The sequence below is a fragment of the Sminthopsis crassicaudata genome, chromosome 3 (assembly GCF_048593235.1).
Source record: "Sminthopsis crassicaudata isolate SCR6 chromosome 3, ASM4859323v1, whole genome shotgun sequence".
Taxonomy (NCBI): Eukaryota; Metazoa; Chordata; class Mammalia; order Dasyuromorphia; family Dasyuridae; genus Sminthopsis; species Sminthopsis crassicaudata.
The window spans coordinates 243541666-243567266 of record NC_133619.1 but is presented as its reverse complement, the minus strand read 5'-3'; the positions used below and the strand labels follow the sequence as shown (position 1 = coordinate 243567266).

Below are 25601 nucleotides of genomic sequence, written 5' to 3'. Positions count from 1 at the left end.
CCCACTATACCATAAACTCTTTGAGACCAAAGACCAGATTTTATATTTTTTTATCCTTCATATTGCATTCCTTCATATTGCATAATACAGTTTTGGGTACACAGTGCTCAATAAAGAAGCAGAAAAATGTAGTTCAAATTATTAGTTGGTTTTAATTAAAAAGTAAATATATAGAAAATATATCAAGATAAATGAACAAAAATAAAATCAAAGAGGTGATGATGGTTTATGAATAGCTTCTATGTTGGAGAGTCACATCCAAACATTTGCTATAAAGTATGTTTAATTGTAAAGGTAAGTTCATAATAAATATTTTTTAATTGTTAGGAGATTGCCTCTTACTGGTGTTGACCATATCCATCTCATGAATAATAACACATTTCCAGCTTGGTGGTGCAATGCAGTAGAACGCTGTACTTAGAACCAGGAAAATATGAGTTTGAATTATGCCTCCGATTTTTTTAACTGTGGGATCCTGGAAAAATAATTTCACTGCATTGTGTCTCATCTGTAAAATAGAGTTAATAATAGTTCCTCACAATATTGTTGTGAGGATCAAATAAGGATATATTTTTAACAGCCTTGAAAATCTTAAAGAACTATAAAAATTCTAGTTTTTATTGTTATTATTTTCATGAAGATAGCAGAGGACTGAAGGAAAGTGAATAGCCAAAAGATTAAGAGAGCAAACACAGAATAATGTGAATATTGTGATTCAGGGATAATCTTTGAAAATAATATTAGCCAATAAAAACAGCATTTTTAAGAGACACCAAAGGGCAACTTAATTAACATGAGTAACCCATTTAGTGATCTGACTTGAAGTCAGTTAGATGGCACATTTGTGTAAGTCACTGGGCCCAAAGTTTTATGTTGAGATCTGACCTTGGACACTTAGCAGTTGGATGGTCCTGAACAAATCATTTCACTTCTGCTAGCCTCAGTTTCCTTAAAGTAAAATGAGTTTCATAATACCACCTACTCTCAAGGTTACTGTGAGGTTTAAATGAGATAATATTGTGAAGGACTTAGCACAATACCTGACACATAGGAGGAGGTTAAATAATGCATATTTATTTTCCTTTCTACATTTCTTCAAAAAGCCAAAACACAACTAAAACAATATCATTTTGAGGAAAATATTTTATAAAACTTAAAATGCTATGAGAATAAAAGTTGTTATTATGATTGTTTTTATTCATCAGAAATCAGTTTCTTCTCCAACCCATCCCCTTCCCCCTCAGAAAAGTCTCCAAACAATAAAGAAAATAGCCACTTTCTGGTCAAAACTTAACTGGTTTAGAACTGTGTAAATTAATATGATTGATTTCCCAGACTTAGCTATCTAATTTTGTGCAACAATTCCTAGGGTAAAAGAGATAGCAGATCACAAGCAGCAAGGAATTTAAGGCAGAAAAAGGATATAGTCAAACACTGATGCAGTCAACAGTGACAATTAAAGAGGAGAAATAAGGCATCAATATTGATAATTGGAGTCCCAGACTGCACACTGTTTGATAGGGAGGCGGGGCTAATGTCCCCACAAATACTCCTGAGAATAAAACTATGCTGTTATAGTACAATATATGTATTGATGTTCACAATGATGACTTTGCCTCATCAAAAAATGCTATATTACACTGGGCAAAGGGCTTTATTAGACACAGCAGTAAAGAAACATTTTATAAAAATAAAGATCTGCAGACTAAAAAAAAATGTGAAATATCCTAAAAATTAAATTATGTGGAATTCCCTGATAATGGCACTGAGATTTTTACCTTATGAGAATTTTTTTTTTATAATAGTGTTTTAAAAGGTCATTTTCTGGGGAGCGGGTTCATCTCACATTAAATATTTTATATTTCTAACTTAAAAGTATGCCAAGAAAAATGCCAGAATACCAAGAAATACAAAAGATATCAAGAAAAAAAAGTATCTTTCAGAATACTAAGTGCATTATTTTTCTTTTAAAATTTAATTATCTCAAAAGCTGGACTTCAAGGTATAACCTCAAACATTATTTACCATAAACCTTCAGCCTTCTGTTGTCATCTGTCTAGTTCAGATGGTAAGATGTGAAGTTTTTGAAGCCAGGCTCAGGAATGAGATTCTGTTGCAGGAAGTTGTTCATCTAAGTTCATTTTTTAAAAATAGTTTACATGTTCTAAATTGACAGCCTGGGAGAATTCAATATAATTTTGTTTTCAACACCAAGAAACTACTCCAACATGGCAAAGGAGAATTCAAATTGTAAAAGCCATCACTATTATTTATGTTTTCTGGTATCTGTACCATTTCACCAAACACTGAGAAAGAAAAATGGTTCACGTCTGACTGTTGGGACAAGGAGAGTTATCTTGCCATAAAGTACTGACATTAACAAGTCAGCTCTGGAATGCAAGGGAGATATAATGCATAGACTACAGAAGGTCCCTTGCTAAGGGTTTTAGAATTCAATTCAATACTGATCTCTTTTATTGGTTTTTGTCACAGATATAGCATTTACTGCCTTTGTTTCCCTCATGTTTCCTGCCATGACTTATTTGCTTTCCAAGATCTAAGTAGCATTATACTCCATTGGAAATCTCAACCCCAACACATATATTAGAGGTCCTATTCTTTTCTAATTAATGCAGATAGATTTCTGTGACTTCTCAAGTCTTAGAGAATTATAAATCAAATTTACATTCAAACATCAGACTTCAAAATATGCATAAGGCTATTTAAAGAGAGGCAATAATAATCACAGCTATGAGAGAAGAATTTTGAAACTTCTATATACCACTGACTCTCTACATGATTTTTCACAATTCAATCAACTGCTATGGGAGCTCTTCCTCCCCTCATGTTATTTAGAATATGCCATATTTCACCAAGTATTCTGCTACAAATGCACATGAGTAGGCACTTTAGGTAGAAGAAGCATAATCTATGCTGTGGAATTGAAAGAAAACTGATATATTTTCACATGATCTGCAATTCTATAATTCTCATTTGACTGGTGATTGAAAACCTCAGGGCATATTTTGGATACAGTAGCTTTCCAGAGGTGACACAGCCAACATCTGCCAGGATTTTCCATGATCTGGATATGTGCTAAATAAAATCTGTAATAATTAGAAAATAAAGTTATAAATAAACACATTAACTAAGATGATTCAATTTCAATTTAACAAATATTCATTAAATACTATTGACAAGGCACTGTGTTAGGCAATGGGGAGGTATGTTAATTAAAATGACAGCAATGGCATTTAATTAATCTTGTCAACAGATGCAAAATAGTATAATAATGGTATTAATTTATGGATCTAAAAATTTTCCACCTTATTCTCAATTGCTCTTTCTTGAGAATCTGCAACACTTTTAGCTACAGTGAACCCTGATGATTGATCAACAATTACTTTACATTACAAAGTAAAGCAACTACAAAGATCCTACAACAAAAATTAAATCACCAAATACTGATGGAGTAATTTTCCTATACTTCAGAGTTAATTAAGAAGACAATCAATTTAATGTCTATAAGGGAAATGAGTGGTGCTTGCATATAACAAGACTAAATGAGACTTATGGATCACTAAGAGGTTACACATAAATTATAATCCAAACATGTAGACCAGTCTGATGACCCAATATCTCAAGTTTTGAAACAAAGACTACTGATAATATTCTGGGCAAATGTCTACTTGACACCAAAAGACCCATCAAGAAGGAGAGAGACAAGGGAACACACAAAGCAAGTTACAGTTACCTTTCAATTAATTATGAATGATTTATCAATGATTTATTTAACAGTTATAAACAGATAAAAATGTTTTTAAAAATTTGAATCACAGACTAGTTTCTGCCTGCCACTCACTCAATATATATTTATGAGACTTCTCTTTCTTCATAGTCCCCAGATCATTAGTTGATGAAATGAAAATCAATCAAAAAATAAAAATTAATTTTAACATTAATGTTGGTTTTCCAACATTTCAGTCATATCTGATTCTTCATGACCTTAATAGAGTTTTCTTGGCAAAGATACTGGAGCAGATTGCCATTTCCTTTCTCCAGCTTGTTGAGGAAACTGAGGCAAACAGAGTTAAGTTTAGATTTGCTTAGGGTCACACAATAAGTGTCTAAGCCAGATTTGAATTCAGGAAAAATGATTCTGTATGACTCCAGATACCCAGCACTTTATCCACTGGACCACCTAGCTGCTGAATATTAACTTAAGAAAACCTTAATTGAAAAATTAAATCTGAATGGAAAAAATTGCCTAATCCTTTCAAAACACCATAAAGTGTTTTTTTAGATTGTTCACTATTTAGGAAACCAATGGCCTCAACTGATCAAGAGCTGATTATATTCCAAAGGACTATGGAGCAAACAAGAAAGTCACAAACTGAGGACATTCTTCTCTATCCAACATGAAGCTTCATTTTTGCTAAAAATCGATCTAGCACTAGCTAACTGAAAGAAACAAGAAAGACTTGGAAAGAATTCATGTTCTTTGAAGAAGTGAGCAGCAGAGGATGAAATGCTGGTCTTCGTGTCAAGAAGACTTGGTTTCAAATAGTGCATCGTATTCTTACTTGCTCTGTGACTCTAGATTGCAATATTGATTAAATGGGGAATAAAAAAACCTAATTCTCAGAGTTTTTGCAAGGATCCAGTGAAGTAACATAGAGGACCACAGGAATGTTAACTACTATTATAGTTGAATGATCTGACAAAATATCTGGATAAACCCATTATAATTATTGTTACTCCAGGTAAAAATTTCTAAATCACAATACTTACAGAACACACAACTCCAAAGATAAAAAGGCCTGAGACTTTCAGACATTTTAAGCAGCTTCTAAAAATAAAAGAAACACACTTTTTAGAAATATATTAAGATAAAAATCCACGCAGCAGAATTGCTAAAACACCAAGAGTTGTAAATGGCTAGAATGATCAATCTTTTTCTTCTTCTTCAGTAGTTCAAGGATCTATAATGTTGTCATTGTGGTTACTCCCTCCATCAGTGCAGATTGCAATCACTTTATAATTTAATAGATGACCTTCCAGAGTTCCTGTAGTCAAAATCATTCATCATTTTGCAGCCAGCTGTTTGCCTCTCCAAAAATGAGTTAGACAAGTCCTCTGAATAGATGTACTAGGATTGTCTGGTTTGGGCAACCTGATCATCTTAAATAAATTGCTGAGTATACAAAATAAGATTGGGATGATAACTTGAAAAAAACAATGGATTATTTCTGAATAGAATACTTTTTTAAAGAGAGATTTGGTCAAAACTTACTTGGTGAAAACTAACCCAGCTCTATTCCTTATAAACAGCTAAGTGGCACAGTGAATTAAGAGCTAGACTAGACAACAACACTTCAATATAAATCCAGAATCAGAAAGTTATTATTTATGTGATTAGAAAAGTCAAAGACTACTTCTGTTTGCCTCAGTTTCCTCCACTTTAAAGTAGGAATAATAATAGCATCTATCTCCTAGGAATGTTATGAGAAATAAAATAATATTTGTAAATTGTTTAACATAATACTTGATGTATACTAAGCACTTTCCCATCCTTCCCCCATTCTGGGGGAAAAAAAATTAAAGTATTTTAAAGACTTGAGTTTTCTAAATCTTCACACTAAAAATTATATATTTGCTTCTTGGTTTTAATTTTAATTTTTATTCTTTGTAACTATATAATTATATATATATATGTTACAAATATATAATTACACATAAAAATATACAATAATATAAAAGATATGACTATGAAGTTACTTTACAAGATGTAATAGAAATAGTCTATTTTCAAATGCTATTTTAAGTAAAATACACTAACCAAATATTCTGACTGGTCCAAAGTCAAATAGCAACTTGAGGGGAAAGAAAAATGATCATTTTTCAGTCTGACTGACATTGCTGCCTACATTAGCAAAGCTTTTTAAGAATATGCAAGTTTATATCCCCCATGCTTAGTTCAATGTCTAGCACATTGTAGGTACTTAATAAATATTTATTGATTGATTAATTGATCAATAAGCTGCTAGTGTCCTTTCTCTGGAAAAAATTTGTGTATCTTTTATATTTAATTTCCTTGATAATTTTTATTTCCCAAAATGCAAGCTCAGAAACTATTTTGTTTTTTCTTTGCATCCCCGGAGGTTAGCACAGTACCTACATAGGTGTTTAACAAATACTTCTTTAAGTATATATGTGTGTCTATGTATGCATGTATATGTATGTATGTACATGTGTGCATATAGATATCTATGTTTGTGGGTATATATATATATGTATATATTAAAATGTATATATATATATATACACATATATTTATATTAGGCAGACCTCTTTAACTATTCTGCCCATCTGATAAAACAACAGCTTTAATCCACCATTTTTTCAAGATGTTCTGAACCTTTGAAACTTTTGAAAATGTTAAAACCTTATTCAACATTCTTTCAGATTAATACATTTGATAAATTACCATTCCACACTTCCAAATTATGTTTCAACAGTTCCTATTTAAATGGGAATCATAATGACATTTCCTTTTTAAAAATATGAAGCATTAATTGAACTGCTTCAAGTTCAGTACTACTTATTCCTACATAACTCAAATGCATACAACATAATTCAAATGCAAAGTTGACAAGCTTAAAAGATTTTTAAGTTACTTCATTTATCATGTACAGAACTTTTTAGACATGTCAAGCCAAATACAATAATGTGTTTTGTCCTCATTTTAAGTGGCATTAAATAACTTTAATTCTATTACTTCTGTGTAGTATGTAAGTATACTATAAGATGAACTTTAAGACATAGCTTAACTATAACAAGGAACCAAGGAAGCATCTCTAAACAAAAGTCTAATAGAATGCTAAAAAGGGAAGAAAACTTGAAAATCAACTCATTTTTAAATAAGAAAATTGGGTCCCATAATAGAAAAATAACTTGCTAAGGATCCCACTGCCCAGTGATTTTTCAATGCATTAAAGTGAAATCTGCATGCAAGAAAGCCCTTATGCAGAAAATGGGATGTAAGCTGAATCTCAAAGAAAATCAGAAAAAAGCTAGGAGGCAGATGTGAAGAGGAAAAATATTCTAGGTAAAGGGGACAGACTGTGCAAAATGTAGTTAGAAGAAATAGATGAGAAACCACAAGTTGACAAGTATGTCCAGATTGTCCAGTAGATACAAGAGTGAGAGGGAACACATTCAGCCCCCAGATTGTGGGCTCCTGTGTCATGGACATCTGGTAGAATAGTGAAGTACATGGTTCCCTTCTCAAAACAATATTTTTAAATTGTAATGTACATAAAATTATGAAGAAAGTTTTTTAAGTTTGATTTTCAGAACAAACTTGAGAGGCAAAAGAAATAGGAATTATTATCCCCAATTTATATTCAAGGAAATGTATGTAACTATACTATTTGTTTCCAGTCACCTAGGTAATTCATAGTGTAATGGCTAATCAAAACAAGGACTAGAACCTATCTTCAAAATCTCTTATGCTCTTTGTACAATTTCACATGTCCTCTTTCCCTCAAAAGCCTTTCTCCTTATAGAAGTGATGTGGTTATATGAAGTACATTTGGGAGAGCATAATGGTTCATTCAACATAAAGAAATCATGTCATAGATATTTCTCATAGAACAAAGATTTCCCATTTATTACTTGAAATAGCTCAAGGGTTTAACTACAAATGACTAAGAAAAGCAGTTATTAAGCAATATTCTTCCCAAGACAGGACAATTTAGGGAAACTGAGTCAGAACAATAAAAGAGAACTGTGACACAATAGTCTTTACTATAGCTAAATATGGTTAGTCTGCTAAACTCCTCTATAGATCTAACCTGCCAATATATGGCAGACTCAGGCTTTGTAATGTATAGTAGTGTATTCTTCTAATGAATGTCTTCCAAACTCTTTCCCTGGTAACCCTATTGCTCTCTCAACTCTATTTCATGTTTACTGCTCTGGTGTCTATTTAACTTCTTCATTTTGTTTATAACTTTTTTTCTAAATAAAACTATTTTTTGGCAAAGAGAATGGCCATATTTATTTTAAACTAGAAATTGCTACCCTGACCTCTTTATTTGAGGGTGGGATTTACCTTTCTTTTTTTTTTTCCCCTGAGGCAATAGAGGTTAAGTGACTTGCCCAAGGTCACACAGATAGGAAGTGTTAAGTGTCTGAGACCAGATTTGAACTCAGGTCCTCCTGACATCAGGGATGGTACTCTATCCACTGTACCACCTAGCTGCCCCTATCTTTCTTTTTTGTTTGTATTCCTTTTTCCAGACCTTAGCACATTGCCTAGCACACACCAAAGGCTAAATAAATACTTTATCTTCCTAGAATGAGTTTCCAATGGTAACACTGAGATACAAAGGAAGTATCCTTACCTTAGTTTTGATAGATTGAATTTGACAGGAAAACTGTCCAGAAATTCACTCTTCTCTGAGGAAGCAGATGTGGAGAAGCTGACAATTTCATTTCCTAATAGGCATCTTTGCTCCCACTCAACAGAGCTACTGTCCCAAGATTCATCATCCATGAGTGAAACTGAATGGTGAATAGTCCTGCATTGTAATCTGGAAAACATTTTTTAAAAGTTATTTTTTTCAATAAAGATTTAGGTAAACATCCATGTAATCAAGTCATTTTATTGGGAAGAATTACAGATGAGCTAATAACCCCTTACTCATTTAAAATGGAATTTTTTTTCTGAAGTCATATGATCCTAAGGCCGAAACCTTGGGGTGGGGTGGATTTTACAAGCCATCTAATCCAAAATTCCTATTTTACAGATGAGAAATTGAAATTTAGAGAGGTTAGGTGTCTTGCAAAGGATCACATAGTCAAGAGTAAGCAGCAGAACCAGATTTGAATGCAAGTCCTCCAATTCAATATCCATTTCTTTCCCTACAGTTTCAAGCTACCTGGCCATAGAATTCTTGCTCAGAAAAAGCCCATTTCTTATTTAGTCTATCTATCAATCTACCAGTAATTACTTATAAACTAGAGCTTTCCTCAAAAAATAATAGCTTGTTCTTGTTGGTGGGTAAATACAGCAAAAGACATACCAGTTCCACTGAGCTCCTATTCAGTGTAAAACAACATCACTCTTTTTAATCCAAATATAAATCAAGGCTCAATATAGTTCAACTACAATTCCTTAATATAATTGATATAATAAAATTTCATATAAATAACTCTTTTTTTCCTCTGTGAAGTCCTTCTGGTTCTTCTTTTATGGGATTGGAAGCAATACAATTTAGTTTGTAGCTTTTTATCCCCTTTTAAACATGGACCTGAAAGAGAAGTTGCATGTAATTATAAATGCTTGACTAGCTAGGCAGTGAAATATGAACAGAGCTCAATAGAATGAGTTATAGGGGATCAAGTTGTATCTTAGGTTTAAAGACTTAGAAGGTAAGGGAAAGAGGAGAGAGAGTGGAAAAGAATCTGCACTGATAAACAATCTACTATGTACCAGATACAGTGTTAGCTAGTATCTGAAGTCTGATTCAAAACTCAGGTCTTCTTGACTCCAAGCCCCATGATTTGTCCAGTACATCAATCACATCAAGGGAAATCTACTCATTCTACAACTGGGAAAACTAAGAGCTCAAAACATTAAATGATTCACCCAAAGTCACATAAGTAGTAAACAACAGAGCCAGAAATTTAACCCAAGTCTACATATGCTAAGTCATGTTCTTTAACACTGTATCATGTTTCTTACCATCAAAAGCATATAATGATGCTTCTGTTAACTTGTCAATTTTAATGAAAATTATCCATAAACTGTATGCTGATCACATAACGGTTTACTTAGAAAACCCTAGGGAATCAGCAAAGAAACTAATTGGGAAAATCAATAGCTTCCACAAAGTGGCTAGCTGGCTACAAAATAAACCCACAAAACCCAGAATTTATATAAAATAATTTTCAATGGAAGTTCAATCCTTCAATCCTTCAATATAACTCTTTCAAGCAGATAGATTTTGATTAAAAACCAGGATGCACTAGATAACAGACTTTGTTTTGGTGCTTGAAATACTACTGGGACCAAAATATTTACACTGCAGCAACAAAAATCTGCAAGAATGAGCAATTACATGTGAGCCAAAGATATCTAATGATCCAATTAAATGGGGTATTTTGATTTTTTTCCAGATGCATACCTCTTGCTTTAATTTCACAGCAATAAAAAGGACTCATTCACAAGAAAAAGCCCAGAGAGGCAAATTATATTGTGTAAAACCAACATGTAACAAGGTAACAAATGAAATAAACATAGCACAGACTTTTAAAAAATCATTAATCTTCAACAATTATGTAATTCTTCCAAGAAATACTCAGGTGTGAAAGAAATAAATACTATATTCTACCATCTGTTGAAGAGACATAAATATAGCCAAAATTTGAATTTATGGATTATTTTCACTCACATATAATGAGGAGAATAATTTAACTTTCAGAATCTCTCATGAGACTCTTGTACCATATTATATGTAATCATGAACTCTCAAAATTGGAAGGGCCCTCAAAAGCCATCTACTCCAATCCATACTTGAAAATCATTCACCCCAAGGCAACTAGGTGGCACACTAGCCCAGAAGTCAGGAAGACCTGAATTCAAATCTGGTCTCAGACACTTCATAATTCCTTGCTGTGGGATTCTGGGCAAGACACCGAACACCAATTGCCTCAGCAAAAGGAAGGAAGGAAGGAAGGAAGGAAGGAAGGAAGGAAGGAAGGAAGGAAGGAAGGAAGGAAGGAAGGAAGGAAGGAAGGAAGGAAGGAAGGAAGGAAGGAATTGTGGTTAAGTAACTTGCTAATCCTTCTTTAAAATGATAGTCCTTTGATATCTCTTAAAGATAGCTAGCATTCCTTTGTTAAGTTCTATTCTTCTCAAAGCTAAACATATCATTACTCATATCATCAAATAATTCTCGCAAAACATGACTATTTTAGGTTCTTCACCAGCAAGGTCCAAATTTTGTAGATGTTCTCCAGGTTATGCAGTATCTTCAAAATATGGGATTCAGAGGTAAATATGGTACTGCTAATTTGGGGTGCAATTAAGACAAAGTACAAGTCTCATTTCTTTATTCTTAGAAACTCTCTGAATGCAGCTTAAAACTGATTTTTTTTTTTTTTTACTACCATGTCACCCTGCCAAATCACTGAGTTTGCTCATAGATGAATTATTATCCAGGCTTGCCTTCCCCATTTTACACATAGTTGATTTTTTTTAATACATGTATAAGATTTTACCTTTATGCCTACAAAATTTAGCCTAATGTTCTAACTTGTCAAGATATTTTTGGATCCTGATTTCATATCTGATATGTTAGCTATTTTGCCTACTTTTTGTGTTCTATAATTTGATAAGCATGCTGTATAGACTTTTTAATCATCACTTATAAAAAAAAAGTTTAATCCAAAACTAAGCACAGATTCCTTTAGTACTTTATTATAGAAAGATCTCTAAATGGACATTGATCTTTAAAGAATACTTTTTGGAATCACCTATTCATTAAAAGTCCCAAATCTCCCTAACTGTAATATTATATAGTCTATGTCTCTCCATCAGTCCATATACCTTATTAAAAATGTTTAGTTAAAATCTAGGTATAATCTATTTATAGCATTTCCCTAGTCTATCAATATAACTAAACTCCCAAATCAAAAGAATTAAAAATGTAATAGACCACCTTTTTTAAGATTAGATCTTCCTATCTCACCCAGACTAGAAGTTTTCATGAGTCTGTTCTCATTCTGAGCAGAGCAGTTTTGATCTACTTGATTTCCAGTCTAGGACTGATTTGTCCTTCATTAGGAAACCTCATGGTCTCTTATTTCTAGGTGTTCCTTAAGTTGATATTATACTTGAAGAAAAACATCCAACTGGCTTAGTCAACAGCAGTTCAGAACCCACAAATTCAGGATCTATCAGTTCAAACTCTCTGTTAATAGGAATTATAGGCATGGACTCTCACTCCCATTAACATAGTCTTGAAAACATAACTCTCTATTTCAAAATTATCTTAACATATCCTTTAAAAAAAATTGTAAAGCAATTACAGATTTGTATTAATGAAGTTTTCTCACAGGGAGTTCCCAATGCAATGAAATTCAGTTTAAGATCTAAAAAGAATGAATGAATATATTTAAGAGTAGATATAAAAATGGTCTTTCCCAAAGTAATTAACCATGTTTAGCAACCTGTCTACCACAGCATTGACCTGGGAATTCCTTCTTGGAACAGAGTAATGGTCTGAGAAAAGATACCATCTGTTCTAGCAGGCTCTAGTTCTTATGACAGCAAAAATCCTTTTTTATGCCACAGTTACCTTTGGCAATTTGATAATGCTTATACCCCCCACATAGTAAGAATGCTTTAGGAAATAATTGAAGAAATACTAAATTTCATGTGGAGGTTAATCAAAATAAAGTTTACAGACCCCTGAAAGCTACCCATCTAAGTATTTTGTCTCCTTAGATCCCAGGATAAGAATTCCTATTCTATCATAGCAATCAGATGCATTCTGGGGACCAGGGTATAGGGGAAATAGCTGGCTGTTCTCACTGCACTTACATTACCTTCTGCTTTTTCATCCCAGGATCAACATCTATCCCATAAAACATTGAGTATAACCAGTGTCAAGCTCAGTATTTAACAAGAAGGGTTAGCATGTATTATTGAAAACATACCACCTGAAAACACTTCATAAGTTGAATCTGGGGACAAAGAACAACACAATCCTTACATAAGAAATAAGAAAAGCAACCAACCCTTCAAAATGAATTATTATGCCAATTTTTCAAGCATCATTCCCCAGATCATCCCAAACTAATTTGTTTGTACTCATTGTGGCACATAGTCAAACCTTTAGCCTCCAAAAATTGTTCATTTTTCTTTATTAGATACTGGATTCCATATCAATTCAAATCAACAAACACTTAAACAACAGCTGCTTTATGCAAAGCATTGTATAATTGATTTCTTGAATAGGCATTTCTCACTTTGGTATAGAACTGAAGAAAAAACTAATTTCTACAAACTTAGAATGAATCAATTTTATAGATTTTTTTTTACAGCTTTGTTATGCTTTGCTTAAATTTTCAAAGTTATTTTTATTTTTAAAGTTATGTTTTGGCTAGCATGATTTTGTAAATTCAAGCTCTTTCAAAGCAGCTGATGTAGAATTCTGTGAGTTATAGCAGTGGTACTAAAATGAGAAGAATTTAATGAGTAAATTGAAACACTGTTTAAAAAGTATTGATTCTAAGAGTTAGAGAGAGAGGGAAACCATTATTTTTCTAAAAATAAAACAGAATGAGAGAGAAAGTCAATTCGAAAAAAAAAAAAAACCTGAAAAAAATATTTAATGTAGTCACAATGTTGGCAAAGATGAATAAAAAAGGAAGAAGAAAATAAGCATTCATCCAGCATCTTCTAAATGCAAGAAAATGAGTTAAACTACATTTGATAGTTGAAGAAATTGAGGCAGAAAGGAGTTAGTTAATTGACTTGCCCCAGGATCACAGAACTGTTAAGTATCTAAAAGTGAATTGAAATTCTTGTTTTCTTAACTCCAGGGCCAATGTGACTATAATCCTTTCTCTTCTACTTAGTGGTTTAATAATAATAATAACTAAATTTTATACAGTACTTACTATGCATGTGCCAGACATTGTGCTAAGCATTTTACAATTATTTTCTCATTTGATCCTCATAACAATAATGCCTGGGAGGCAGGGGTAGGTGCTCATGATGTAAGGGCAGCAGCCATAGGATAGCTCACAAGTAAGTTTTCTAGGGAAAATTTAATCTCAGGGACATAACTGGGATTTTTACAGAGGGTGGGTCTCAGGAGTTTGACATAGACCAGAGCACCTTCCCAAAGGGGGGAACCATGGAGCTAAACTGATTTCAGAGACTTCTGCCTGCTTGTCCCAGAGATCAATTCCACTATTAATCATAACTAACATTGAAGACTTCCTCGCTATTATTAGCCCCATTTTACAGATGAGGAAACTGAGGTTGAGAGAGATATACTGACTTCTTAGAATCACACAGTAAATATCACAATCTGGATTTGATCTCTTCTTTCTGTATTCTATCACATTAACTGAATTGCCTGACAAAATTATAGAACTAGAGTTGGCAAAAAGGTTTGGGGTAGATAGATAGCACAATGGATAGAACACCAGCCCTGAAATCAGGAGCACCTGAGTTCAAATCCAATATCCCAATATCAAACATTTCTTACTAGCTCTATGACTGTAGGAAAGTTACCTAACCCCAATTGCTTTGCAAAAAAAAAAAAAAAAAAGGCATATTTTGAAAAACAAAAAAAAAGAAGAAGGTTAGAAGTCTTCTTGTTCAACTCCTTCACTGAGATCCAGATAGGGAAATTTCTTGTCTAAAGATATATATTTGTAGTAAAATAATTAATGGGTTGGAACTCCAATTCTAGTGTTCTTTCTACTTGATGGTATATAGGTTCTAGGGGAGACAGCTTTAGGGAGGTCCTCCTGACTTTAGGGATGTTTCTAACAATCTGTCAATGATTCTAAAGTCTCCTGGCTTTGGAATCTGTGATCCCCAGGTCCCCCCAACCTTAGAGTGCTATTGTTCTGGCAATCTGTCAATGATTATAAAAGTCCTCTGGCCTAGGAATATACTAATATTTCTTCCCTTAGACTTTAGAGAAGATATATTAGGGATCCTGAGGCCCTCTGACCTTAGAATATTATTGTTCTAACAATCTGTCTGTCTAATGATCCTGGCATTAGAATAGTTCTAGGTCTGCTGACCAGTGATAATCAAATTCCTAGCATATTAATGACATGAACTGGATAATCCTTTCACTTGGTCCCTTGTTAAATCTTGACCCACTTTAATTGACTTTATAATCACATTATACTTTGCCCCTTGACCTGGAAATGAATTCAAGGCTGCAAATTATTTTGAGACACCTCAGGAAACACCAGTCTGTGACCCCAACCTTTTGGGGTCCCCTTTTTCCTAACCTCAACATTTGGTGACCCATACAGGGAGAGTCTGGCCTCCTCTGGCTTGAGTCCCTCCTTCTCACCATTTTTCTCCCACAGTTCTATAGCTGGGACACCCCAAGGCACTGGGAGAAGGCTAGTCTGGGTTCTTGAGCCCCATATTCAACAAGTTTTCTCTCACTAGGGACACCCAGATTTGGAAATTTTTGCAATTTTTGGCAAAGTTTCTTGGGAACCTTTGCCACCTTTTCACCTTCTCTGGGACACCGGAAGTGACAAAGTGCTATAGGATGACTTTGGGCAAAATTTCATGGCTTTTGGCAAAAATGGGCTGTCCTCTTTCATGTCATTTTTGTTTGTTTCTGTGTCTCTTTTGTAGAATGTCTATGTCATGTCAGTTCTGTGAACTACCTTTTATTACCTGCAGAGATTTAAAATGAAACCAGCAAGGAAAAAAACCTTCTATGCTATAGTTAGAAGGCTGGGAAGATTTCTTAACATCCTTGACAGGGAAAAGCCTAACTTTTTCCTGTGGTCCTCAGCTCTGGCCAAGCTGGGGGCTGCAGAAACAAAAATAGCTAATCAAAATTAAAATAACAACTTAGCAGATTCTCAGAGTTTTGAGAGCAATGATTAATAGGTTTGGCAATTAGTCATTTTAATGCAGCAAGAAAAAAAAAAAATTCCTGAAACACTGGGGATAATTCCAGGAATTTACCTGATCCTGAAAGAAAAATAAATAAACTAGATAAGTAGCAACTTTTTTGCTAACCCTTCCTTGACTTCTATCTTGTCCAGGAGGCCCTTTCTGCTCCTTTGGGAAAACACTCCAGAAAGTATTAAGGGAGCCTCTTCACTCCCTGGAATGATCCTGAGTGTATCTCAGTTGTTTGGATTACTAACAAAATCAATTAGTCCAAATCCCTCTGTTTGTTAACTTCTTTCATCTCAGAACAGATTAAGAAAAGAGAATGCTCCATAGGGACCCCACACAACCTTACCAAACACTTCTCACACCCAGCTTGAAGGAATGAAGATGGAGTGGGGGTCAGACTCTATGGTCAGCATTCTCTGAGCCCTGGCACCTGAAACTACCATCAAAGGGAGATCCTGACACCAGTCACCCCAGCTTTCAGCAGGTTCTGTCCAGGAACTGCCTGGGAAGGATCTGGGTACCCCGGCACTATCCAGCATGGCAGTGTGAGGTGAGAAGGCCAGTCAGCCTCTGCATTTGGTAAGCCCACCATTCTCTGTTTCAGTTGCAGAAATGTATTAGCTATGTAATTTATGGCAAATTATTTTTATCTCTGTCCAGTTTTCTGAATTGTAAAGAGAAACAATAATGAATTTTGTTGTGATTGCAAGAGTACTTAGCATAAAACAAATGCTATATAAAATTTAACTGCTTTATTGGATATAATTATTTCATATTTGATAACTTTATGGGTTTTTAAATGTGACCAACATACAATGTCAATGTTGAGATAAATGATTTCTATATGTGTATAAAGTAATTTGGAAATTTGTTATTTGAGATATGATAGGAAAATCAATTTCAAAGGAGCTCTAATTAAAGCCCACTAAAGGGATATGTAAATTGTAATCTATTATAATATTGTTAACAGAAGATTTAAGAGTTTGGGAACTTTAGGAAAACAAAAAAGCGGTTTACTACAACTTTTAAATCTCTGGCAACAAACAGCCTGCTTTTGAGTTCTGACGGCCCTGTCAGCAAAAACTGGCACTTTTCCCTAGCTCACAAAAAAAGAAATGGTTTGTGAGAATTGGAAAATAACCAAATGATAATTCAGTTTGTGTAGAATATTTAATCAGAATTTAGGGAATCTCATTAACTGGTTAAGTCAATTGTAAAATTTGTTCTATTTCAGTTTTAAGAATTGTCTTGTTTTCTTCCTAAAACAAAAGGGAAATTTATTTAAGGGAATAAAAATTAGAGTTAATATAATACTATTTGGCTATTACTTGGGAAAATTTTTAAATTGTTAACTAAGCTATTTGGAGTTATTGTCATCATGTTAAACCTAAAATTGGTAATTACTGTGTGTGAAACAAGAGGGATGAGGTGAAAGCCTTAACAGTTCACCTCCAAGTATGAGGTATACCTTTTCCCCCTTCACAGAGCAGGAAGAGGTATCAAACAGCACAACCCATGAAAAACACTAACAAAACTTGCAACAGCAAACTCACCCCCCTCCTTGGGGTCTTTGTCAATTCCCTTAATTTGTAAGCTTGCCAGTTTTCTTGAAACCATCAGGAAAAGCAAGATCATCAGCCCCGAGAAATGAACCTATTTAGGATGTATAGTTTTTAAACAAGGAATATGTTTACTAAGAATCTGTAAGCTTGTTTAATGATTGATCCTTTGCAGCAGGATAAGTTTAAATATATATAGAGATGATAGATAGATAGATAGATAGATAGATTATATATAAATATATAATAAATATGTAAAGCATGTGTGTAAATCCTGGTAAACTTTTTAAAATAATGTATCTAGCCCTAAGCTATGATTTTGAATTTGTTATTGGAGATAAAATCTCTTGTATCTGTAATGATATTCTTTTGAGTTTTGAATTTCATTGCCTGATTATTAAGTTAGCAATCCATCATTCAAGAGAAATGCATACTCAGAGGCATGCCTTCCTGAACTTTTATAGGTGGACGTCTTATCTGGACAAGAGTTGGGAGGACAACTTTAGCCTCCGCTTAAGGCGGGATCCTTCTGACTCAGTTTCCCAGTTCCATTTCTTTGTTTTCCATCTGATTCTGGTTATGAGGTGGAATTATTACTGCATGATCAGCTGTAACACATCTAAGGATGCTTTATCCTGTTCATGTATGTGTTCTCAGGCTGGGGCCTGAAGGACCTATTATAATCAGGTCCCTGCTTTTTCCTTTTATAGAAAATTTCTATAATCATAGCACATGGTCAGTAGAAGCCATGAATCCAGCACAAGTATCCCAGGGGACACAGTGGTTTTCTACTTAGAACTTAAAGATGCTTTCTTTTGCTTATAATTGCATATAGATTCACAATTTATTCTTGCCCTTGAAGGGGCAAATCCAGGGAAACATAACCTCCACCAATTAACATGGGCAGTCATGTCCATAGCATGGAGGCAGCTCAGGGCTTCCGGAACATCCCACACATATTTGGACAGGCCCTGGCTATCCAGTATGGAGATGATATCTTTATCTGCTGCCCCACTGAGAGCCTTCTCTGGCTGCAGCCATAAAAATCCCTAACTTCCAGCTTTCCTACTCCATCCAGGGCTATAAAGTTTCTTTGTCTAAAGGCCCAACATTGTCTATCAGTCTGTAAAGTATTTGGACCATGAATTAATTCCTAACCCCCTTTTGCTCATAGAGGAAAGGAAGCCATCTCATCACTCCCTGAACCTTCCTCAAAGAAACTTTTCTGGGCTTGGTTGAATTTTATTCCTAACTTTAGTTATTGCCCAGCCCCTCTATGATGCTATTCAAGGCCTGACAAGATTTCCTTCATGGGTTCCTGACTAGGCAAATGTTTTTAAGGCCCTGAAAGCTAAACTAATCCCTCACCCTGCCTAAAGCCTTTTACACTGTACATTGATGGAATTTGGAGTTTCAAACTGCCTGAGAGGGGAAATGGTGGAATATACTTCTGAGGAAAATAGCACTAGGGAGGTCCCCCTGATTTTGGGGAGCTTCTGTTCTAACAATCTGTCAGTGATTCTAAAATCTTCTGGCTTTCTGTGATCCTGAGGTTCCCCTCCCAAACTTGGAGTATTATTGTTCTCTGTCCATGAGTGATTGTAAAAGTCTTCTGGCCTAGGAATATAATAATATTTCTTCCCTTAGACTTTAGGGGAGATATATTAATGACCTGAGACTCTTTAACCTTAGGATGCTATTGTTCTGACAACCTTGTCTATCAATGATTGTAAAAAATCTTCTGGCCTAGGAATATAATAATATTTCTTCCCTTAGACTTTAGGGAAGATATATTAGTGACCTAAGACTCTCTCACCTTAGAATGCTATTGTTGTAACAATCTTGTCTGTCAATGATCGTAAAAACTCTCTGGCCTAGGAATATAATAATATTTCTTCCCTTAGGCTTTAGGGGAGATAGATTAGTGACCTGAGACTCTCTAACCTTAGGATGCTACTGTTCTAACAACTTTGTCTGTCAATGATCGTAAAAGTCTTCTGGCCTAGGAATATAATAATATTCCTTCCCTTAGACTTTAGGGAAGACATATTAGGGATCCTGAGACTCTCTGACCATAAAATATTATTGTTCTAACAATCTATCTGTTAATGATTCTAAAATCTTCTGGCTTTAGGATATTCCTAAGTCTACTGGTCAGTGATAACCAAATTTCTGAGACCACTTCTCAGTTCTACCTGTAGGTCATAAAATTAGCATATCAATGACATAAAGAATTGGATAAATGTGTCTCCTTTCTCCTGGTCTTTTGCTAAATTTTTTTGGAACTTAGCCTGCTTCAATTGCATTATAATCACAATAAACTTTGTCCCTAGATTTGGAGATGGGTTCAAGCATGCAAATTCTTTTGAGATACCTCTCTCAACACTGGTCTGAAATCCCCAACCTTTTGGGATCCCTTCTAATCTCAACATGATCATCTCTTCCTTATTATATTATCTTTCTTTGGAGAGATGGTAGGACTTGGATAAGGGATTTCATCAGCATTGGGATTGTCTGGTCAGAATATCATTATTACTGATGGAGATCAGTACTCACTCTCAACTACTTGGCAAATTAATAAATTTAATCACCCGGGAACATTGAGACATTTAATAACTTTCCTAGGATCACACAATATGCAGGGACATACAAGGCTTCCAATCTGGTCTTCCTGACTCTGGAGCATATTGTCCAAATAGTCTGAGAATATGCATCTATTAAGTGCTTACATATGTCAGTCATGGATGCCTCTCAAATTTACTTTGTATATATATATATATATATATATATATATATATATATATATATATACACCTAGGCACCTAGGATGACATAATGGGAGGTACCTGAGAGGCTCCTGATATTCTAATGATGTCTAAAATAGAGATCTTTATCCCATCAAACATTAAGAGGGAATGACTATAGCCTAAGGTCTAAGATGTAAGACCTTTATCCTATCACGGTTATAACCTGAGTCAAGAGTAACTGAATAGGACAATTAGGGAAACTGGGTCAGGACATTAAAAGAGAACTATGGCACAACAATATATATAAATATATATGTGTTTATATATTTATACACATATAAGGTATATACATATAGTATATATAAGATAGATAGATAGATAAATAGATGGATGTTATAGCCTCACAATAAAATGTTAGCTTATTAACTGCAGGGACTCTCATTTGTGTCCCACCATCTCTTAGATGTGCCTGGCACATTGTAGCTTAATAAACAGTAGTTAATTGGTAAATATTTAATGAATTCAAGTGAGAACTAGCATACGGTCACACTCAAGAATGTCTTAATTATGCAAAGAAAATCCTCACCCATTTTCTTCCCTGGAAGTCTTTAACAAAGGAGTCTTTTCAGTAAAGCAGCTATCTTTCGACCTAGAACTGAAGAATTTGGGTGGATTAAAGTGGGATCTAAAAAAGAAGAAAAGAAAGAAAATTAATTTATTCCTAGCTGAGAGTCAGATTAATAGGAGACTGTAGTCAAGCCACATTTTACATCAAGTCTCCTTAAAAGTTAAAAGGAATGAATTTTCAGAAGCTTGTAGTATTTAGAAGGGAAGATGAAATATGATACTTGTATGGGCATAATCCATATTTGATTCTTAATGCATAAAACACCATAAACACAAAAAGCATCATGGGGACACATGAATTTAGAACCACTTAACATTAAGAATAGATTTCTGACCTCCCCTGCTATTTTAAGTAGCACTTTTAATCAAAAGAAATATTAAAGCTCTGATGCTTTTTGTAGATAGAAAATTCTGTGTCCTGAAGTCACACTATGGTCATATTTTAAAAGAAAAAAACAAAGGCAGGAAGGCAGGCAGGAAGGCAGGAAGGCAGGAAAGAAGGCAGGAAGGAAGGAAGGAAGGCAGGAAGGCAGGCAGGCAGGCAGGAAGGCAGGAAGGCAGGAAAGAAGGAAGGAAGGAAGGAAGGAAGGAAGGAAGGAAGGAAGGAAGGAAGGAAGGAAGGAAGGAAGGAAGGAAGGAAGGAAGGAAGGAAGGAAACTACCTGCTTCAGTTAAAAGACAAAATATCAGATGCCAAAAACAGCAAGAATAGAGAACCCAAAAGAAATTAAGGACATACAGTTTCACACAGGAGCAAAAAGTTACAAAATTTGCCCATTGAATAGGTTTAAAAAAAAAAAAAAAAAGTTTTGTGACATATACAACAAAAGATAAAACTTAGTTGCAAAGTTACCATTTTTACCTTTATATGAACAAGATTAAGATTAAAAAGCACTTTAGTAGCTTTCATTTGAACTCAGTGATCAAAAGATACATATAGTATGCTAGCTTTGGGACTTATGACAATAACAATAATCAATAGAAATGTTTCATGTCAATAAGCTGCCTTTCTCAGTGGTGTTTAGAGCATTCTTCAAATATTGGATTTTACTTTTGAAAAATGAATAAAATTATTGCTTTTCAGAATTTGTTCAGTTCATTTGTTCAAATGTACCATTAAAGTAGTTTTCTAAATCCTCTCTCTATATTTCTAACAAACCAATTCTCTCTAATCTGATAGCAAATTATGCCAAATGAAAAAAAATCAAGAATTTTGATCTTCATTTTACAAAATAGGAAAGTTCCAACTTAATTTAAAAGCTTTTATTAAGTATTTACTAATGCTTAATACTGGTAAAGATTTAAAAAAAAACCACTATAAAAAAGTGACTATAAACACTATAAAGTGACTAAATACTATAAAAAAAAATGACAAAATAATAAAAAAAAGAAAATCCTGAAGAAACTTAGCAAAGCAGAAGTCACTATGAGTACTAATAAATAGGACCTAATACTGGGCGAGGTTTTGTTTTCCTTTGTTTTGTTTCAATTAATGAGCTTTTATTTTTCTCTCCATCCTATGAAAAAATTTTTAACAAAAACTTTAAACAAATAGTCAAAAAAAAAAAAAAAAAACTAACAAAATCAAACATTGGCCATATCTAAAAATACACGTCTAATGCTACATATTGAGTACATTATTTTTTTGTTAGGCGGCAAGCAAGATACTTTATTAGTCCTTTGAATTCATAGTTGATCATTGCTTTGATTAGAATTTGTAAGTATATATAAACAATATAAACAGGATTTAACACTTATAGGATCCCATATGTGGACCAGAGGGATTCACATGTGAATTCTACCAAACATTTAAAGAACAACTCCAATACTATATAAACTATTTGGGAAAATGGCAAAGAAGGAGTTCTACAAAAACAATTTAAGGCCCAAATATAGTGCTATTGCCTAAATGAGCTAAAGTGAAGACAAAGAAAGAAAACTATAGAAAAATTTATCTAATGAATATTGATAATAAAATGGTAGGATAGAGATTAGAGCAATATATCACAAGTAATGCATTATGACCAGATGAAATTTATACCAGTAATGCAGAGCTGTTTCAATATGAGGGAAAGAATCAACATAATTGACCTTATCAGTAACAAAATCAACAGAATCATATGATTATTTCAATAGATACACAAAACACTTTTGACAAAATACAAAGCCCATTTTTTAAAAAATCAGAAACCATAGGAATAAACAGAGCTTTTCTTAAAGTGATAAGCAGCATATATCTAAAACTATCAGCAAATACTATCTGTAATGGAGATAAGCTAAATAAGTAGAAGTCTTCCCAATAAAAATAAGGGATGAGGCAAGGATATGCATTATCACCATTATTATTCAATATCATATTAGACATCCTTGCTATAGCAACAAAAGAAGAAAAATAAATCCAAGGAAATAGAACAGGCAATGAGGAAATAAAACTATCATACTTTGCAGATGACATGGTGGTATCCTTAGAAAATCCTAAAGAATCAACTAAAAACTAATTGAAATTCTAACAAAGTTGTAAGATATAAAATAAACTCACAAAATCATCAACATGTTACCAATAAAACCCAGCAGCAAGAGATAGAAAGAAAAATCATATTTAAAATAACTGTAGACAATATAAAATTTTGGAAAGTATCTAACAAGACAAACCCAGGAACTTTATGGACACAATTAACAAAAATTTTCACACAGATAAACATCTAAAAAACTGGAAAAATGGTAATTTTTCATGAGTAAGCTGGGCCAATATAATAAAAATGACAATTCTACTTAAATTGACTTATTCAGTTCCATACCAATCAAAATTCCCCAAAATTATTTTGTAGATCTAGAAAAAAAATAACAAAATTCATCTGGAAGAACAAAAATTCCAAAATATTAGAGGATCAATGGAATAGATTAGGCAAACAATATACAGTAATAAATGAATGTGTTTGATAAACTCAAAGATTCAAGCTCTTGGAACAATAAGTCACTATTTGACAAAAACAACTGAGAAAACTGGAAAACAGAATGGGAGAAAAATGAATCAAAATCTTACACTGTAAAACCAAGATAAGGTTTTTGAAATCATAGGTACACAAGGGAGAAATAAGGGGACATATGATAAGCAAATAGGGAAGTATGGAATACTTAACTTGACAGATCAATGGATAAGGGAGAAATTTATGACTAAAAAAGAAATAGAGAGCATCAGAAGATATAAAATGGATACTGATTATTTAAACCAAAATATTTCTATGCAAACCAGACCATTGCAGGTAAGATTAGAAGCAAAGCAGAAAACCAGGGGTGGGAGGAAATGAGGGAAGAGTTTTTTCAGCAAGTGTCTCTGATAAAGGAATCATTTTCAAATATTTATAGAACTGAATCAAATTTATAAGTATATAAGTCACACTAATACATTATTAGTGGAATTGTGAATTGATCCAGCCATTCTGGAAAACAATTTGGAACTATGTCTAAAAGGCTATGAAACTATACCTTCGATCCAGCAGTGTCTCCACTGTGGAAAGGACCCACATGTGCGAAAATGTTTTTAGCAGCCCTTTTTGTAGTGATTTAGAAATAAAAACTTAGTGGATATCCATCAATTAGGGAATGGCTGAATAATTTATGGTATGTGAATGTAATGGAATATTATGGTTCTTTAAGAAATGATGAGCAGGATGATTTCAGAAAAGCCTGGAGAGACTTAGAAGAACTAATGTTAAGTGGAGTAGAACCAAGAGAACATTATATATAGTAACAAGATTATGAGATAATCAACTGTGATGAATTTGGCTCTTTTTAAACAATGAGATGATTCAAGGCAATACAAATAAGAGTTGTGATGGAAAAAGCTATCCACATCCAGGGAAAGAACCATGGAGACTGAATGTAGATAAAAGCATGGTATTTTCACTTTATTTGGTGTTGCCTTTGTTTGCTTAGTTTTCCTTTTCTTTCTGATTTTTTTTTCCCTTTTGATATGATTTTTCTTATATAAAACAACAAATATGGAAATATGTTTAGAAGAATTGCACGTGTTTAATTTATATTAGATTACTTGCTATCTAGGGGAGGGTAGAGAGAAAAGAGAGGGAGAAAAATTTGGAGCACAAGATTTTATAAGGGTCAGTGCTAAAAACTATCTTTGCATGTGTTTTGAAAAATATAAAAAGTTTTTTATTTAATAAAGAATATGAGTTATTTACCAACTGATAAATGGTAAGATGACATGAACAGGCAGTTTTCAGACAAAGAAATCAGTCATATAAAAATGCTTTAAATCACTATTGATTATAGAAATGCAAATTAAAACAACTCACACCTATCATATTGGCTAATATGACAGAAAAGGGAGTATATGGGAAAATGAAGGTGCTAATATATTGGTAGTGGACTTGTTGAACTGATTCACCATTCTAGAGAGCAATTTGAAACTATGCCCAAAGTACTATGAAACCAATCATATAAAACCTCTATTAGGTCTCTATTCCAAAAAGATAAAAACTAAATCTCTATCCCAAAGAGATAAAAAGGGGGAGCTATTAATGGAGGAAGGCCTAATTATAAAAAAATATTTATAGCACTTCCTTTAGTGATGGAAAAGAATTAGAAATTAAAAGGATGCCTATTAATTGGGAAATGGCTAGACCAACTATATATATAGTATATGATTGTAATAGAATACTACTGTACTATAATAAATAATGAGCAGGATGATTTCAGAAAAACTTGAAAAGATTTACATGAACAAAGTAAAATGAGCAGAATCAGGAAAATATTGTACACAGTAATAGCAATGTTGTTTGATGACCAGATGTGAATGACTTAGCTATTCTCAGCAATACAATGATCCAAGACAATTCTGAAGGATTCATCATGAAATACATTGTCCACTTCTAGAAAAAGAACTAATAGAGTATAAATGCAGATTGAAACAAAGTATTTCTCACTTTGGGGAGGGGTGCTGTGCTTATTTTCATAGCAT

The 25601-nt window shown here is 33.6% G+C and overlaps 1 protein-coding gene across 1 annotated transcript in view; it reads right to left on the bottom strand.

The window, feature by feature from the left end:
* The window catches only part of OCA2 (OCA2 melanosomal transmembrane protein), a 654184-nt gene that overhangs the window by 504695 nt on the left and 123888 nt on the right, over window positions 1–25601 (bottom strand). The window contains exons 3-6 of the mRNA XM_074300312.1: window positions 20584–20682; window positions 8409–8597; window positions 4792–4849; window positions 3035–3107 (exon numbers count right to left, since the gene is read on the bottom strand). Coding sequence (XP_074156413.1) covers window positions 3035–3107; window positions 4792–4849; window positions 8409–8597; window positions 20584–20682 — 419 coding nt within the window. The remainder of the gene's footprint in view (window positions 1–3034; window positions 3108–4791; window positions 4850–8408; window positions 8598–20583; window positions 20683–25601) is intronic.